The sequence below is a fragment of the Syzygium oleosum genome, unplaced genomic scaffold (genome assembly GCF_021117445.2).
Source record: "Syzygium oleosum isolate NSW1041296 unplaced genomic scaffold, Sole_v2.1 Sole_v2.04, whole genome shotgun sequence".
Classification (NCBI taxonomy): domain Eukaryota; kingdom Viridiplantae; phylum Streptophyta; class Magnoliopsida; order Myrtales; family Myrtaceae; genus Syzygium; species Syzygium oleosum.
The window spans coordinates 1,967,745-1,984,848 of record NW_026607488.1 but is presented as its reverse complement, the minus strand read 5'-3'; the positions used below and the strand labels follow the sequence as shown (position 1 = coordinate 1,984,848).

At 41.7% G+C, this 17,104-nt stretch overlaps 1 protein-coding gene across 1 annotated transcript; it reads left to right on the top strand.

Annotated features, from left to right (window-relative positions):
* The first annotated feature begins 1,149 nt into the window (after window positions 1-1,149).
* On the top strand, window positions 1,150-7,691 carry LOC115688193 (uncharacterized). The gene is made up of 6 exons (XM_056310730.1): window positions 1,150-2,544; window positions 2,642-2,797; window positions 2,894-2,947; window positions 3,440-3,487; window positions 5,349-5,794; window positions 7,071-7,691. Exons 1-6 carry the CDS (start codon window positions 1,950-1,952, stop codon window positions 7,689-7,691), a joined length of 1,920 nt encoding a protein of 639 aa, XP_056166705.1. The 5' UTR covers window positions 1,150-1,949.
* The last annotated feature ends 9,413 nt before the right edge of the window (window positions 7,692-17,104 follow it).

Genomic DNA, 17,104 nt, shown 5'->3' with positions numbered 1-17,104 from the left:
GCAAGGTAAGAGGCAGAGCAGCACAGCCACCGAACGTCAGGGACGATCGTGACGATCGTGAAAGAGAGGTCTCCTTCTTGTAGCTTTTTCTCACTTTTTCTCTCTCAACGGCGGCCGTCTCTCTATGGCCGTGAATGTCAATTGTGTGGCCTCCTTTCGTTGTGAATCCCTAACACATCTATTTATAAGAGTTAGCCAGAGTTATCTTACAAGAGTCAAGATATATTATTTCCTAATTACGATACTCAACTTAGGCAATCTTATGATTATTTCCTCTAGCAGAATATTCATAAAATAATATGAATTATCTTCCACGTATATTATTTAATAATTCGATAATTCGATAATTCAATTATTCCAACTTGACATTTTCCAATGAAAATTTCAGCTCTTATAACATCCATAGGCTGGGCCAAGAATTTTCTTGAACATGGGCTTAGTCCAATTTCATTAAGTTCAAAGCCATCCATTTAAGTCTATCCACCGCCAATCCAATGCAAATATGTAATCGAACTACATGATTCTAAACTATATGCCCTGCAATCTAAATTTTAATATTTTTGTTTAGGGTTTAGAGATTAATCCCTAATATTCTATGCACTGATTATTAAATAGTTAGTTAAAATTTAGGTGTCAACAACATCCATACAATAAGTCTAGAACTGATGGGACAATTTTCCCAAAGGTATTTAGGGTGCATTTGGTTCACAAAAATGTTCTAATGAAAACTATTTTTTGTTTTCATCTTCCATTTTCTTGATAATATATTTGGTGAGTGAAAAAATAGAAGTTTTCAACGGGAATGAAAATTATAAAAACATATTTGGTGTCCTGTGCAAAATAAGGTCAATTTTTGGTTGTTTTCAGTTTTAAGGTTCAAAGTTTAGAAAACACAACAACCAAAATTTCTACCAAACATATTTCATTGACAATTTTGGAGATGAAAACAAGAAATTGGAGAATTTCCATCGTATAGCTATATTTTACACGAAAGCTAGCTCTTTAGAAAGATTCTACCTTGAATCAAATTGAAGTTCTTTGCTTTTGCTTTTGGGCTTTACAAAAGCGAGGTGCTCATTTTGCTGATGAATTATATGACTAAAGGCTTGCAAATTAAGTTGTCCGAGTAGCTTTCCCAAGCACAAGAAGCAACTTAACTTGGTAAAGACTCAACTTGATCATGATGTCAAAGGATGGAATGAACTCTATAGTAAGAAAGAGGGACAGAGTCATTGTAAAGTAATGATTTCATCACTAGGGAGTGAACCTAATGATCTGTGGCACTAGAACCCGGGGTTACTTGCCCACTAGTATAGGGGTCTAGCTTATATTCCGAAACATAAACTTTTCTACACTCAAGTAATCCAACCGCTATAAAGTGGAAAAAAAGATATGCTTGCTTGTTGTAATTGTAGAGGCTCGCCTTCAGTTTAAGGCAGGTACCTGTATATAAGGAAGGAGTGGACTCCCCCCAAGGGAGACTAAAACTCTTTAATTGCTGAATATCTTACCCATTTTTGCATTCTCCGTTTACATCGTTGTTGAAAAACTCTAACCAGGAGAGCAACCCAATGGCGGCGCAGTCAAGTGATGGATCAAGAAAATCGGATCAAGCAGAACAACCTGCAGGTACATGTTGCATGTTCCAACCGAGAAAAAAATAGATAAAAGTGATGCCGTCTTAAAACATGCTGGAACTTTTATTTTATCATGGTTCTTTGTCTTTGCTTTATCATCGAATAGACATAACCCTGACCTTGGCTAGGAAAAAGAGAAAAGATAAAAATAATCAGTATGTGAAGGATTTTGTGCTCACTCTTTCTCCTACATATATTGAAGATGTTTGTGTAAGCGTTGGATTAGCCCCTTCTGAATCCGGAGGTGCTCCAGGTGCGTTATCCCTCAAAAGAGTAATTTCAGAGTGAAATTACTATCAGGGACGGATCTTCATGAAATTGTTCTTTTCTGGGACACTTCTCAATGTCTGCAAGGAAAACGTATTAACAAAATGGCCTGAAAAGTTTTCATCTATTGCAGAAATATCGAATGAGGAAGTGGACGGATGCTATTACCGACCATTGTTGCGAGCTGCATTCAAGGGTGATTGGGAATCTGCTAAAAGATTTTTGGAAATAGATCCTGCTTCAAAGACGGCCAAAATAACAAGCAGATCAGAGACAGTGCTTCATATAGCCGCGTTGAATGCACAAGACCAATTTGTTGAGAACCTGATTGAGGTCTTGTTTCAATATCCGGAAGCGCTTGAAATGGTTGATTGTGATGGCCGCACAGCCCTCCACATTGCTGTCCTGTGTGGAAGGATAAGGCTTGTCAAGGCATTAGTTAGAAGTAATCCTAAGTTGACGCAACTTCCAGATAATGAAGGACGTCTTCCTTTGGACATATCTGCTCGGGAAGCTTGCATGCATAAGGAGATTGCCTGGTTCCTGGCGAAATATACAACAGACGATGGGCCAAGTCATCCCTTCAGCAGTCCCTATGCGATCCGGACCATTATAGGTCTCGCCTTCGCTGGTCATTATGGCAAGATCACCACCACTCTATCTCCATTCCATCTGTTTTTTTCCTTCATTCTAGACTTAGGTTATTTTCCTTCAACTTTGCTTGTGAATTCGGATAGATATCATCCTTCATCTAGTTCAGCGGTACCCTCACTTTCTTACCATGAAAGGCGGAAGCTATGGAGATTTATCCATAATGGGCATGTTGGCAAGGAACGAGTCTCACTTTCCAAGCGGAACCAGGCTGACTATCTTGGAAGCATTGATATATACATGTCCGTAGTTTCTGCACTTGAATCCCTTCATTTCTGGATCCCTTCATGAAGATCATACCCGGCTCATCACCTGCTCTTTGTTTATCTGAACTGAAGGTACTTCGGTGGACTTGAACTACAAACCAATCGATGAAAGTTCAGAGGATCCGCGTGGGTATGCTTTTTTACAGTTGGGCATTATTTAATTTAGGACCTTCCATGATTTTTAACTTAAGTCAATTATCTAAGATTGATTCCCTCTCTACTAGCAAGGAAACCAAAATTATTGTTTCTTTATAGGATATATTCTGATCCCTTCACCTAGTTTTACTTGGATAATGGCCTGAAATTTGAACTACTTGACGGCCTGTAGGAGCCAACATCGTTCAACCAAGTGCATGAGTGTTGTATAACTTATTTAATAGACAATGAAAAGAACGAATTACAACGGAACTAGTATGGCAGGAGCTGCAAAACGAAGCAGAGCTACACTGATTTATCCCTGTGAATGTGAATGTCGTTTGTTTTGATCTCTGTGAATATCAACCATTGAGATTGTCAGGACACCAATGATTATCATCTATGCAGTAAAGTATCTTCATTCCACCTATGCACAAAGGTTTCAGGTCCACTTACCTGGGTCTCGCTGCAACCTAATCGTAGCGCTTCAATGTCTTAGAAGGTCACTTTGGAATGCTGCCAAAATTGTAGGTACGCTTCCATTTTATGAACATACTCTCTCTCTCTCTCTCTCTCTCTCTCTCTCTCTCTAAAAGCCTATTTCTTGTTTGTTTTCTACTTCTTTTATAAGTAGATATAAGTTCTAGTTAATAATTTGGCCCTAATTTGGAAAGGGATTTTTATTAGGTCCATTGCCTCTGTATAAAAATCTTTATGCAGTCACCACCGGATAAGTAACATGTGTGTTTGGAGTTCAATTTTCTAGCTAAATTTTTCCACATGTCAACCATTCAACAGTGAATGTATAACTTATTCTTTTACACAACATTGGATCTAATTAAAATTTTTATATATATGATTCTTTATGTCAATATTTGCATATTTTCAAAGATATCATGTATCCACCATTGCAAGAGTGTAAAACTTTTTTGAAAAATGTAAGAAACAAAATCCTTGAAATTGCAAATTGAGGTGAGATTTGATGTTAACTTAGGAATTTATCTTGCTAATGGCTAATAGAATGAGAGTTACGTAAACCTAGGACTTCCCCCTTCAATCTTGATTGGTGAAATCATGTTCGCTTCATCAATCTCTATAAAGCATCTAAATCTTTGTGAAAAAATAAAAACAATGAACCCAAATGTATTTGTTTCCTCCTTTATGGGTGAAGTGCTTAAGCCTAAATATTATTTTCTTTGACTGCTACTTCATCTCAATACAACTCGGTATAATATGTTGAGAGGATGCAGGAATTGGGAGTGGGACCGGGGGCAAGCCCCTAGCATCATTGACTATAAAATAAGGTTGCAATAGATGAAGGCACGGGTTTATCCTTTAAAGTATATCGACACTTTTATTTGGCAACTTTAGAAAGGAATGCAGAATGGGAAATGGGGAAGAAATCAGATAGGAAAAATGAAAATGAATTGTTTGGAAGGGCTTTGAATAGAAGAATATTGGAGTGGAAGCAATTATTCACAACTTATTCACAACTTTTGCCCGAAGTTAGACTCACCTTGTCATCTTGTCCTTAATTATTTTATTTTTTTCGAAGAACAAGAAGGAAACAGGTCGTTGCGTATTTTTATAAAAGAAAAAGTTATTTTAGAATAGAGTTGAGTTAGCTATACGCACTATATCATTTAGGTGCAACAAATAAGCTCATACGTGACATGCCAGTATGCGACCGCATGTGGAAGTTTTGATTTTATTCAAGACAGATAGAATGGAAAAAGTAATATGTTTGCAATTGTCCTGAGCGCAAATAACAACACAAAGGATCGTACGATTTATTACGAGCTGCTATGCATATATGAATAATATTGTTTGAAGTAACTATATATGCAAAAGATTACTGTGATTTACTCTAGCTAGAGACGTGTCATTAGCACGATTATCTTCAGAGTCTTAATCGCGATTTGTATTATAAAGCCTCGTCTGAACTTCCTTCTTTTTCATAACAAATGAAGATCTAGACATTTCCTTTATCCCTTCTTTCTACCCTTGCAAATCAACTTCAAGAAAGATCACTTTCTTCACTTACCCTCTCATCGGTTCTGCTTTTTCACATCCTATTATTTTTCTTTATCAAGACATTATATAAACCGTTTTTGGGAAAATGCCAAAAATGATTTTATTACTTTGCATCAGAAAACCCACACTTTGCATCTGAGGTCGTTGCGTATTTTTATCAATGAAAAAGTTATTTTAGAATAGAGTTGAGTTAGCTCTCAATGTGGTAGGGGTTTGGTGGGAAAATACGACAACTAGCAAAATGTTGTTAGATGCAATTTGGAGTCTAGTAAATAACTTGGCGATTTTTTTTAAGTCCAATTCAATTGCTGCCTCTTCGTTTTTCATTTTCATTTTTCATTCATTTAACATTTTGTAGTTCCTACAATCAAGAGGATTCATGAGGTGAAGTTGAGACATGTGGCGTCGGTTGAGTTGGCAAAACAAGTTTGCATTGCAATCTCTCATATGACAACTCCGGAAATTACCAAATTTTTCGAAGAGGAGGAACTGCTTGCTCGAGCTATATCCAGGGGAATCCCTGAACTTGTGAAGCTATGGATTGAGTTTTTCCCGGAACTTATGCAGCTTCGGGCTGATGGTGAAACGTTGAGGACAATTGCTGTGGAGTATCGCCAAGAAAGCATCCTGAGACTCTTTCTGAAGGGAAGCTCAACCAATGAGTTGTCATTCATTCCAGCGCCCACACCGAGTGAATCATGGATGATTATGGTCGCAGCCACAAAGTACAAACCTAATTTGGGTGGTGTAAATAAAGTCTCCGGAGCAGCTTTTAAAATGCAAAAAGAACTCCAATGGTTTAAGGTTAGTATCTTTCTTTTCATATAGTCAATAACCACTCTTAATGATAATTATCACATCTTCTCGCCAAATTTCTTAAAATATGATGGCTAGATCTTTATTTGGATAGTTTTGAGAACATATGTAGTTACTTTCTTTTACAGTGGTCAGGTGATATTTTGGTAAGGTCTCACACACCTTAGTTGGTCCATCTCCCCGATCGATTTTAAGGGCACACCACCTTACATCAGTCTGGGGCATTTAGGATTTTAGTTCTGACATATTCTCAACAAGACTTGAATCCAATACTATAAGGAGAAGAATAAAGGGTAAATACTACGAAAAATCTCAAACTGGTACACATTTGACAAATGTACCACAAACTAATTTTTCGATCACAAAAAACTCTAAACTGGTACACTCGTGACAAATTTAGCTCAAACTAATTTTTTTACCAACAAAAACCCCAAATTGATATATTTGTGACAAATTTATCATCCGTTAATTTTTGTTAAATTGGACTAATACCACAAAAATCACAAACCAGAACACATGTGACAAACGGAGGATAAAACCCCAAACTAGTATACCTGTCAATTGTCACGTATCATCTAATTCAGCAATTTGACGGTAAAATTTAACGAAAACTAATAGAAGGTAAATTTGTTACAGGTGTACCAATTTGGTATTTTTGATGGTCAAAAAATTAGTTTAAGGTAAATTTGTCACAAGTGTACCAGTTTGGGGTTTTTCGTAATATTAAGCCAAGAATAAATTCTATTACCATATAAGCCAACACCTTGTTGGTACATAGAACTTATAAATGACACATGCTAAACATAAATCATTTAAGTAAGTTGAGAAACGACGCTATATCCTCAGAACAATTTGCAGAAAATAAGGGAGACTGATTAGAGAAATTGGGGCACTAAAAACTGATTGAAAGTCATCATAATTAGAATGTAACTATGATCTGCCACTTAATCTAATCCAAACAACTCTTTCTCAATCCGACCTACTCTTTCCATAGGTTTCTGTCACGATGCAATTTGGGGATTATTGTGAAAATCATTTCATGTATTATCCACAAATATTAATTTTGGAGATAAAAAGCATTTAAATCAGTTTTGCTTATGTTTTCACGATAGCTGTGCTAGTTCCACTGTATAATGTTCTGTATTTGTCCACTTATTGTAACTCATATTGTAACTCCTTGAGATGTTCCTTCCGCGTTTTTTTTTTTAAATTTTCAATAATTTATCCACTTATTGTAACTCATATTTTCGACTTTTATGCATAGGCTATGGAAATGTGTATTATGCCTGACGTGAGAACCGCCATTAATAATGGGAAAACATGTTGGGAATTATTCATGGAGAAGCACGAACAGTTGCTCAAGGATGGAGAGAAGTGGGTGAAGGAGACAGCAAATTCATGTATGCTCGTCTCAACTCTAATTGCCACAGTATTGTTCGCTGCTGCTTTCACTGTGCCTGGAGGGAATAACGGAAATACTGGAGTTCCATTGTTGTTAGGAGAGGACTCTCTTCTGGTTTTCGCAATTTCGGATGCGTTAGGTTTGTTCTCCTCCGTGATGGCCATCATGTTATTCCTAGCCATCTTAACTTCGCATTATGAGTGGGAAGATTTTCTTCACTCGTTGCCTAAGAAGATCATAATGGGGCTTTCTTTTCTCATTCTCTCCTTGGCTTTCATGCTGGTGGCCTTTGCTGCAACTCTCACAATTGTGCTGGACAAGAGACTGGAATGGGTTTTCATTCCCATAACTTTGTTGGCCTCTCTGACCGTGTTTTTATTCTTAGGACTACAGCTTCCCCTGCTATTCCGAATGGTTAAATCCACTTATGGGCCTAGCATTTTTCGTCCCACTGGGCATTCAGAAGTGAGGCATAATAATTGAATGGTTATCATATGACAAACGAATTTGATTTGAGGGTATAAGTCTTAGTTATAGTTGGTTGTAGTGGGCCAATGCCATACTCGATGTTTTAGCTCAAAGTATTTGAACAATTACTATACAAAATTATGTTTCCCTCCCTTGCTACCGGAGATCTATTTATAAAATAATTTGTGCTAATAAGCGGGTTCAAATAGCGTTGAGAATGTTTTAATCGTCTAAATAAGTTGGATTTGGATGACATGAAGATTAAAGCTTAAATCCCGATTTCATATGTCACGCGTGCTACCCAACTATGTAGCATCGACACGTGACATGTGACACGACATGACATGACACGTGACGCGTCATTTCTAAAAATATAGAGAATTCCGACACGCTGGGTGTCACGCCTCGGTCCTATTTCCCCGAGGCTCGGGTGCGCGACTTCCCTTCATCGGTCATTGAATTGCAACGTTCCAGGAGGCATCGCCGACCCATTCTTTTTATCTTTTGATTAACACATGCGGAAGCGAATCCTATATCTCTCAACCAACAACACAAATGGGATAAATGGAAAACACATACACAAAAGCACACTTCATATATATGCATCATCGACCCACATCAGAAGTTAGACTAATTACACGCCCATTACTCGGGCCCTTTCCGATTACATAAAAAAAAAGGGAGGGGGTTGGGGTTAACTTAGCTCCTTTATCTACGAGGACTATCTCCACAAAAAAAAATGGCCTCCTCCACACTTGGCCATGCTATGGCTCAGATTCGGGGTCGTAGTCCGGATCCGACTTCGAGTCATTGACGGAACCGTCGGGGACGTCCATTACCGTAGGGTCCCATGGGATCGCGCCCGGCGCACCTGGTGGTTCGTCAAAGCCTCAGAAATGTCCGAATGGGTCCCCTCCGAACCATACGTATCATGCCTTGAAGTGGTGAGGAACCAAGTCGCTAAGTTCCTTATCGACCCAAACGGTCGTCGCGTACTCATTGTACATGGTGTTGGTCCCCGGTGCTACGAACTCTACGACCCCCATGTCTTGGTCCACGGGAACACCAAAATGCACGATCTGAGTATCCATTTCTAGGGACCTGAAAAGGGTTAAACAACAACACATGAGTAAACTCAGTAAGTAAGACCTCTAAACCTCGTATAGGAGGATGTCTCACCTCGGAAACACGTCAAACACAGGACTTAACAAGTCGATGGCGGATCAATAGCAAAGCCTTTGCTTTGCCTTATCTATATACATGAAAGATAATCTCATCCTCTCGGCATGCCAAAAACACAATCAAATAATCACACGTGAATTCTTACCTCTCGTCGACACGTAAAATTCACACGTGAAGCCTCGCTTCTAATTGGCATGCAGCAAATATACATAGTAATAAAAAACACTTAATATCACATATTCATGCACAATTCATCCACACGTGTTCCGATTATTACGACCACACATGACCACGACTGACACTCGTGTCGGTGGTCTTCTGACGTAACTGGGCATCGTCCCGCCCCATCGAGCATGGCAACGTCTTCTGCGAACAGCTTCCGAAATTCCATTGGGTATCATCCCCCGCAATCATACAGGTACAGAACCATTTATATGATCACGAAAGCACATCAAGCACTCAAACCAATTATTATCTTTCACTTTAGTCAATGCAAGAGTGTTTAGTGCTCACATGGTTAGAACATCTGAAATCCCGCACACATAAAAATACACGAAAGTAATCACACGTGAACAACCGCAATCATTCGACATGCAAAATTGCTCATACTTCACTTACAAACCTTCCTTGTAAAGATGAACACACACAAGATGACTTAAAATATCGGTTTCTCATAATCCAACAATCACGTGGCAAGATTAATCCTTCCTTTCAATCAACTAGGCACGCGATCGACATAGTAATTCCCGATCCTCATATATACCTCAAGCATAACATGAGCAAACCATACAAGATTGCTATACGAGCTTTCTCTTCTTAGAACAAGCAATAATCAACCCTAATAATCACAGAACCTAAACTCGAAACTTAACGCAACTACGTAGAATCAAGTCCTACTCAAGGTATAGATAATCTACCTACGACACAAGCAATATCATGGTAGAATAGGCTCAAATAAGACTCAATCTAGGTCCGAAACGCGTAGAATAACACTCTATCCAAGGATTAGAAGAACTACTTACCAAACCGGTCGAACTAAGGACGATGACGGATGAATGAACGAATGGTGATGGCGAAAAGGTGCGGTCGGCGTGAGGACAGCACGGACGGCGTCACGGTGGTGCAGCGGTGAGGCGGCATGGCGGCGATGGACAGCGGTGGTGGACAGTGGCGGTGAGGTGGTGATGGTGGTCGAATAGAGAGGAAGAGAGAGAGAAAAAGAGAGAGAGAGAAAGAGGGTTCAATGAAGATGATGCACCTAAGGGACCGGCGTACCTGTTATGCGACTAGACAGACCGACGGGCTCGAAGTCAACGATCTCAGATTGAGCTCAAATTTGGTCGGCTGAAGCAAAACGGCGTGCTGATCAATACACACTGCTGTTGGCCGTGACTAACGATGAATTTTCGCGATTCAGGGTCGTTTAGATGAGTTTTTCTATTATTTTAGTATTTTTTTGGGGTAAATTTAGTAAAGGGCAGTTTCGTAATTTTACGTTTTGATGTTTAGTAATCCTAGTAGGGTTTGGTGATATATAAGCTTGTTTTACGGTTTCGTTTGAGCGACTTTGAATATTTTTTATTGTTAATCGATTGAGAGAATAATTTGTTCCTCGTTATCGTTTCGATTCTTCTGTTTAGCCTAATTTCTTTCACGCTTTGGCATCAATTGGTATCAGAGCATAGGTTACCTGAATCAATGGCTGAACAGAATCGAGGTGGTCGAAGACAGCGTGCTCGTGGAAGCCGGGGGCGTGGAGTCGTTCCTTATGCAGATGAACAGTCGCGTCTGAGAGACCTACGAGATATAGAAATTCAGGAACAGAGAAGGCGAATCCAGGATTTGGAGCGACGTCTTGCGGAGGCAGGGCTTGACGCTCAATCCGAAGAAGAAGCAGAATCTGAGGATCCATCCGATGATGACGAGGAGGACGTAAACCCTTTCAGGGTTCTGAACCATGGGCGGAATCGAGGAGTACGACCTGAAAATCAGCGCTCTTCTCAAAATTTCGGGATGAAGATCGAGATTCCTCAGTTTAATGGTAAGGCTCATCCTGATGAGTTTATTGATTGGTTACATACGGTAGAACGGATTTTTGATCTTAAAGACCTAACTGAGGGGCAAAAAATGAAGTTAGTGGCTATTAGGCTGTGAAAACATGTTTCGATTTGGTGGGAACACATGAAAAAGCAACGCGCTAGAGGGGGGAAGCCGAAGGTGGATCGTTGGGAGAAGATGAAAAAGTTGTTGCAAAATTTTTTTTTGCCTATCCATTATAGACAAGAGGCGTTTATCGAGTATCATAACGTCAAGCAAGGTGATCAAATAGTTGAGGAATTTACAGAGGAATTTGATCTCTTGCGGATACGTTGTGATGTGGCGGAGGAAGACAAACAGACGATTGCACGATATCTGGCAAGGCTGCGATATGAGATCTCTGATGTTGTCCAATTATAGCAGTATTGGATATATGAGGATTTGTACAGACTAGCCCTAAAGGTGGAGGGGCAGTTTAAAAGAAAGAGCAGTAAGTCCAAGTGGTCTAGCAGCAGTTCTAAGTGGTCAGGCAGCAGTTCCAAATGGTCAGATAAAGAGTCCCGAGGGAAAGTAGGGAGTTCTTCAGCCCCAGCGACAGTTAAGGGCGTTGGTTTAAAATCTACAACAAAAGGAGAGCAGTGTAGTGCTGGATCTAGCAGGGGAGGAGCTGCAGGCAAGCGATGTTTCAAGTGTCAAGGACTCCGGCATTTTGCTGCTGATTGTCTGAACCGACAGTTTGTGACACTTGTAGATAATCCCACTTTTGATGAAGACCCAACTTATGATGAATCTGATGGAGAGCAATAAGATGCGAATCCAAATCAGGAGGACATTGTCTATGCCGATTCTGGTGAGTCTTTAGTTGTGCGTCGGGTTTTAAATATTGCTGAGGTAGATGGTGAATCGTGGCTCAGGCATAATATCTTTCATACTAAGTGCACTAGTGGGGGAAATATGTGTAGTATGATAATTGACGGGGGAAGTTGCGAGAATGTGATATCTACCATTATGGTAGAAAAGTTGGGGTTGAAAACTGTCGAACATCCTCAACCATATAAGCTGTCATGGCTTAGGAAGGGGAATGAGGTAAAAGTGAGCAAGAGGTGTTTAGTGCAGTTCTCGATTGGGAAGAAATATACTGATAAAGTGTAGGGTGACGTAGTTCCAATGGATGCTTGTCATATTTTGTTAGGAAGACCTTGGCAGTTTGACAGGAAAACACAGCATGACGGATTCAAAAATACGTACACCTTCAAGAAGGATGGTCGAACTATTACTCTGGGTCCTTCAAATTTGAGAAAAGAAGGGAAAAATAATCTGCTTTCCAATTTAGAGTTCCAGGAGGAGGCGGTGAATGCCCTAGAGCTTTTTGCTGTTGCAGTCATGGAGCAGAATCTTGATAGTCCAGAAATTTCAACTCAAGTTCTGCCTATACTTGAGGAGTTTGCTGATGTCGTACCAGGGAAATTGCCACCTGGATTGCCACCCATGAAGGACATTCAGCATTGTATAGATCTCGTTCCAGGAACTGCTATTCCTAATAAGGCAGCTTACATAATGAATCCTAAGGAGCATGGGGAGATGCAGAGGCAAGTGCAGGAACTATTAGAAAATGGTGCAATTCGAGAGAGCATGAGCCCTTGTATAGTGCCAGCTTTGTTGGTTCCTAAGAAAGATGGGTCGTGGAGAATGTGCGTGGATAGCAGAGCTATCAACAAGATCACGATCAGATATCGCTTTCCTATCCCGAGATTTGATGATTTAATTGATCAGTTGTATGAACCAACTATCTTTTTGAAGATAGACTTGAGGAGTGGATATCATCAGATTAGGGTGCGTCCTGGAGATGAGTGGAAGATCGCTTTTAAAACTCGAGATGGTTTGTATGAGTGGATGGTAATGCCTTTCGGGTTATCTAACGCGCCGAGCACCTTTATGAGACTGATGAATCAGGTGTTTCGTCCTTTTATTGGCCAGTTTGTCGTCGTATATTTTGATGATATTTTGGTTAATAGTGCATCGACTGATCAACACTTGCAGCATTTGATAAGGGTGTTCGAGACATTGAGGGAGCAGAAATTATATGCTAATACCAAGAAGTGTCAATTCCTGACTGATCGTGTGACATTTTTGGGATATGTAGTAACCAAGGAGGGAATTCAGATGGACCCAACTAAGATTGAGGCTAGTACAAATTGGGAGATTCCGAAAAATACTTATGAGGTACGTAACTTTCATGGGCTTGCGTCTTTTTATCGGAGATTTGTTCGGGATTTCAGTACTATTATAGCACCTCTAACGGATTATCTGAAGGGAAGTAAATTTGTGTGGACTAAGGAGGCAAAAGCTGCCTTTCAATTATTAAAGAAGAAGGTGATTGAAGCACCCGTTCTCGTGCTTCCTGACTTTAATGAGATTTTTGAGATGCATTGTTATGCTTCAGGTGTTGGTATTGGGGGTGTCCTGAGTCAAAAATGTAAACCTGTAGCATTCTTTAGTGAGAAGTTGAATGAGGCGAAAATGAAGTATTCAACTTATGATAAAGAATTTTATGCTATTGTGAGGAGTTTGGAGCATTGGAGATACTATCTTATTTCGAAAGAGTTTATCTTATTTTCTGATCATGAAGCCTTGATATACATTAATGGCAGCACAAATTGAACGCAAGGCATGCGAAGTGGGTGGAGTTCCTTCAAGTTTTCAGTTTTTCCATCAAGCATAAAGCGGGAGTGCTAAATAGTGTGGCAGATGCATTGAGCAGAAAATACTCTTTGCTATCTACAATGCAGGTCAAAGTTCTAGGCTTTGATACTTTTAAAGATTTATATGTTGATGATCCTCATTTTGGGGATATCTGGAGGAAGAGCAAAACAGAGCCTTTTCAGCAATTTCAGATCTTGGAGGGTTACCTATTTAAAGGTAACAGATTGTGCGTTCCTCAATGTTCTTTGAGGAAATCTATTATTATTGAGGGACATGCAGGTGGTTTAGTTGGGCACTTTGGCGTGGATAAGACGAAGGCCTTGTTGAGTGAACATCTTTATTGGACTCGGATGGAGCATGACGTGACGTGTTTTGTAGAGAGGTGCAGGGTATGTCATGTGGCAAAGACCAAGAGTACTAATGTTGGACTGTATATGCCTCTACCTGTTCTAGTTGCACCGTGGGAGGATGTCAGTCTTGACTTTGTCTTAGGTTTGCCAAGAACGCAGCGGAGTAAGGATTCAATAATGGTGGTTGTCGATAGGTTCTCAAAGATGGCTCACTTTGTCCCGTGTAGCAAGTCCTATGATGCTTCACAGGTTGCTCGATTGTTTCTGCAGGAGATTGTTAAGCTGCATGGAATTCCTAAGTCCATAACCTCAGATCGTGATGTAAAGTTTGTGAGTCACTTCTGGCACACTCTTTGGAGGTACATGGGCACAAGTTTGAAGTTTAGTTCCTCTCATCACCCTTAGACTGATGGTCAGACAGAAGTTGTCAATCGAAGCTTAGGGAATTTGCTGCGGAGTTTGATTAGAGATAATCCGCGACAGTGGGACTTGGCATTGCCTCAGGCAGAATTTGCATATAACAGATCTGAGAATTGAACTACAGGCAAGACTCCTTTCGAGGTGGCTTATGGGCGTAATCCAATTACTCCATTGGATCTCACACCGATACTAGTTCTCAAGCAATTTAGTTCGGAAGCTGAAGAACATGCAAAGCATATCAAAGAGCTGCATTCCCAGGTCCATAATCAGATTAACAGGCAGAACATGAAGTATAAGCAGCGCGTGGATATACGCAGAAAAAGAGTCATCTTCAAGGAAGGTGATCTAGTTTGGATTCACCTTAGGAAATAACGATTTCCAGCGGGTAGATTTGGCAAGCTTCAACCTAGAGTTGATGGACCCTTCAAAGTTTTGGAGCGAATTAGTGACAATGCTTACAAGATCGATTTGCCGGGTAAGTATAATGTATCCGGAACTTTTAATGTAGCAGATTTGTCACCTTACTACGCTGAAGAGGAAGAAGATCCTGAAGAGATTGACGACAATGAAGACGAAGCAGATTCGAGGACGAATTTTTCTCTAGCAGGGGAGAATGATGCACCTAAGGGACCGGCAGACCCGTTATGCGACTAGACGGACCGACGGGCTCGAAGTCAACGATCTCAGATTGAGCTCAAATTTGGTCGACTGAAGCGAAACGGCGTATTGATCAATACTCACTGCTGTTGGCCGTGACTAACTGTAACGACCCGGTCCGACGAGGGCGGGGAGTGGTCGCCGGGGTTCAAAGACCTGGACAAGGAGCGGCTCCTGGCAGGCTTCTAGGATGGCAAGGGGGGCATCTCTCTGTCCCGCATCGCTTAGGGGGGAGTCCTGGGGTTGCTTATAAGGCCTGGGTGGCCTATCCTGTCTAACGCGTTTCACATGGGCTTGCTTCCGCTGCGCATGATGAGAACAAAGTTTTGAGGGGAAGGGCTAGAGAGCGCCCCAAAGAGGACAATATTGGGCTTGGGGGAGGAAGGGCCAGAGAGCGCCTCTACCCAAGACAACGTGTTTTAAAGCCGTGAGGGTCAGTGGGCCTAAAGCAGACAATATTACACAGTGTAGACCCGGGGTGTTACATGCCGAGCCACCTCTGGCTGCCCTCCCCTGTCCTGTATGACCAGGACGCCGCCCCCAACCGGCCGTGAACCGCCCGCCAGCCACCCGCCCGCCGTGGAGCAGCCGCTCGCCCGCTAAGCTGCCGGCGACGCCGCCGCCGCCGCCGCTGTTCCGGCTGTCCCCGCCCCTGTCCAGCCGAGCTGCCCTGTTTCTCTTAGGTAAGTGACTTCCCCAATCGCCACTTAGGACCTCGGGTATTTCTAGGCTCGTTTAGGACTCGATTTAGGTAAAATTGTGGTTGTTTTATGGCTATTTTTGGGGACTGAGCTAGGGGCTGGTTGTTTAGTGGTTGTGGACTGATTGGGCGATGAAATTCGAGGTTTAGGAATGCTGAGTTAGGGCTATGATGTTGAGGATTGATCGAGAATTAAATGGGTGATTGATTGGAATTGTGTTGGCTTGATTGGGTTTATTGGATTAATTGCATTGTTTGCTGTGGTTGGCTGGTTCTGGTTTGTGCATGGGCTGAATGTGATGAGGTGGGGTGCCGTGTGTGTATGGCCGTGAGGTGTAGTGGCGTGGTCGTGTGAATATTCATTGAATTCGCGTGCCAAGAGCGTGTGGTTAAGTGGTGCGTGTTCGTGTGACGAGAATGCAAAATTGTGGCATGTGTGTGAGATGTGTATGTTTGGCCGTGCGTATGTGTGGCCGTGTGTAAGGGAGGCCGTGTGTGACCGTGTGATAGATGTGGTATTAGTGGAACGAAGGTACGGAAAGGTAGGATTGGTTGGAAAAGGGGATCCGTCCTGAGGCGTGTACGTTTACGCCGGACGATGCCGTCCTTGACGAGGTGACGATGCCCGGCCCGACGGGGTGACGATGCATGACGAGGTCAGAAGACCGTTGGCCTGATGTGTTTTACGCGGGCACGGTAATTAAGGAAAGGGAGAGGTAGGATTCCGTCCTGAGGCGTGTTCGTTTACGCGGGACGATGCCATCCCTGACGAGGTGACGATGCCCGGCCCGACGGGGTGACGATGCCTGACGAGGTCAGAAGACCGTTGGCTTGATGCGTTTTACGCGGGCGCGGTAGTGGTGGAAGAGTTAAGAATGAGCGGGAATTGGATTGAGGTGCGAGATTAGAGAAAGTGATGCGTGGTGTGGGTCAGTGTGAGAATGTGTTTGTATCGATTGCTATGGTGCTCGATTATGGGATAAAATACTGCTAGGCACGGTATGGGACGTGTCCAAGTAGGTTTTGCTTTATAATCGAGGCACGTGCGTGACTCTGATTCATCGCTGTGGTGTATTGGCTGTGTTATTGTCTAACGTGCATGATGGATTCCAGGTAGGGTCGTGTGTGGTTGTTAGTTTGGTTGATTATGTGTGTTCTGCATGTTTTCGTCTGGCGGTACGTGAGTGCCTATGTGGGGTTTGGGGTTGTACACTTATTGAGATTCGTCTCATAGTTGTATAATCCACAATTTCATACCCCAGCCGTAAACCCAGGGAACCGCCTCCTCTTTTTGAAGTGCGAAGAGTCGCTCTTGGTGCCCAGTGGAACTGCAGGTGAGTTTCCGGAGACTCAAGCCTGAAGAATCAGGAGCGGAATGG

Excerpts from the sequence above, each read along its gene's own strand:
- LOC115688193 (XM_056310730.1), top strand. The coding sequence starts at position 1,950 with ATGAAATTGTTCTTTTCTGGGACACTTCTCAATGTCTGCAAGGAAAAC. Across the intron at positions 2,545-2,641 it reads CGCCTTCGCTGGTCATTATG|ATATCATCCTTCATCTAGTT; the intron begins GCAAGATCACCA and ends GAATTCGGATAG. Across the intron at positions 2,948-3,439 it reads TGAAAGTTCAGAGGATCCGC|CGCTTCAATGTCTTAGAAGG; the intron begins GTGGGTATGCTT and ends ACCTAATCGTAG.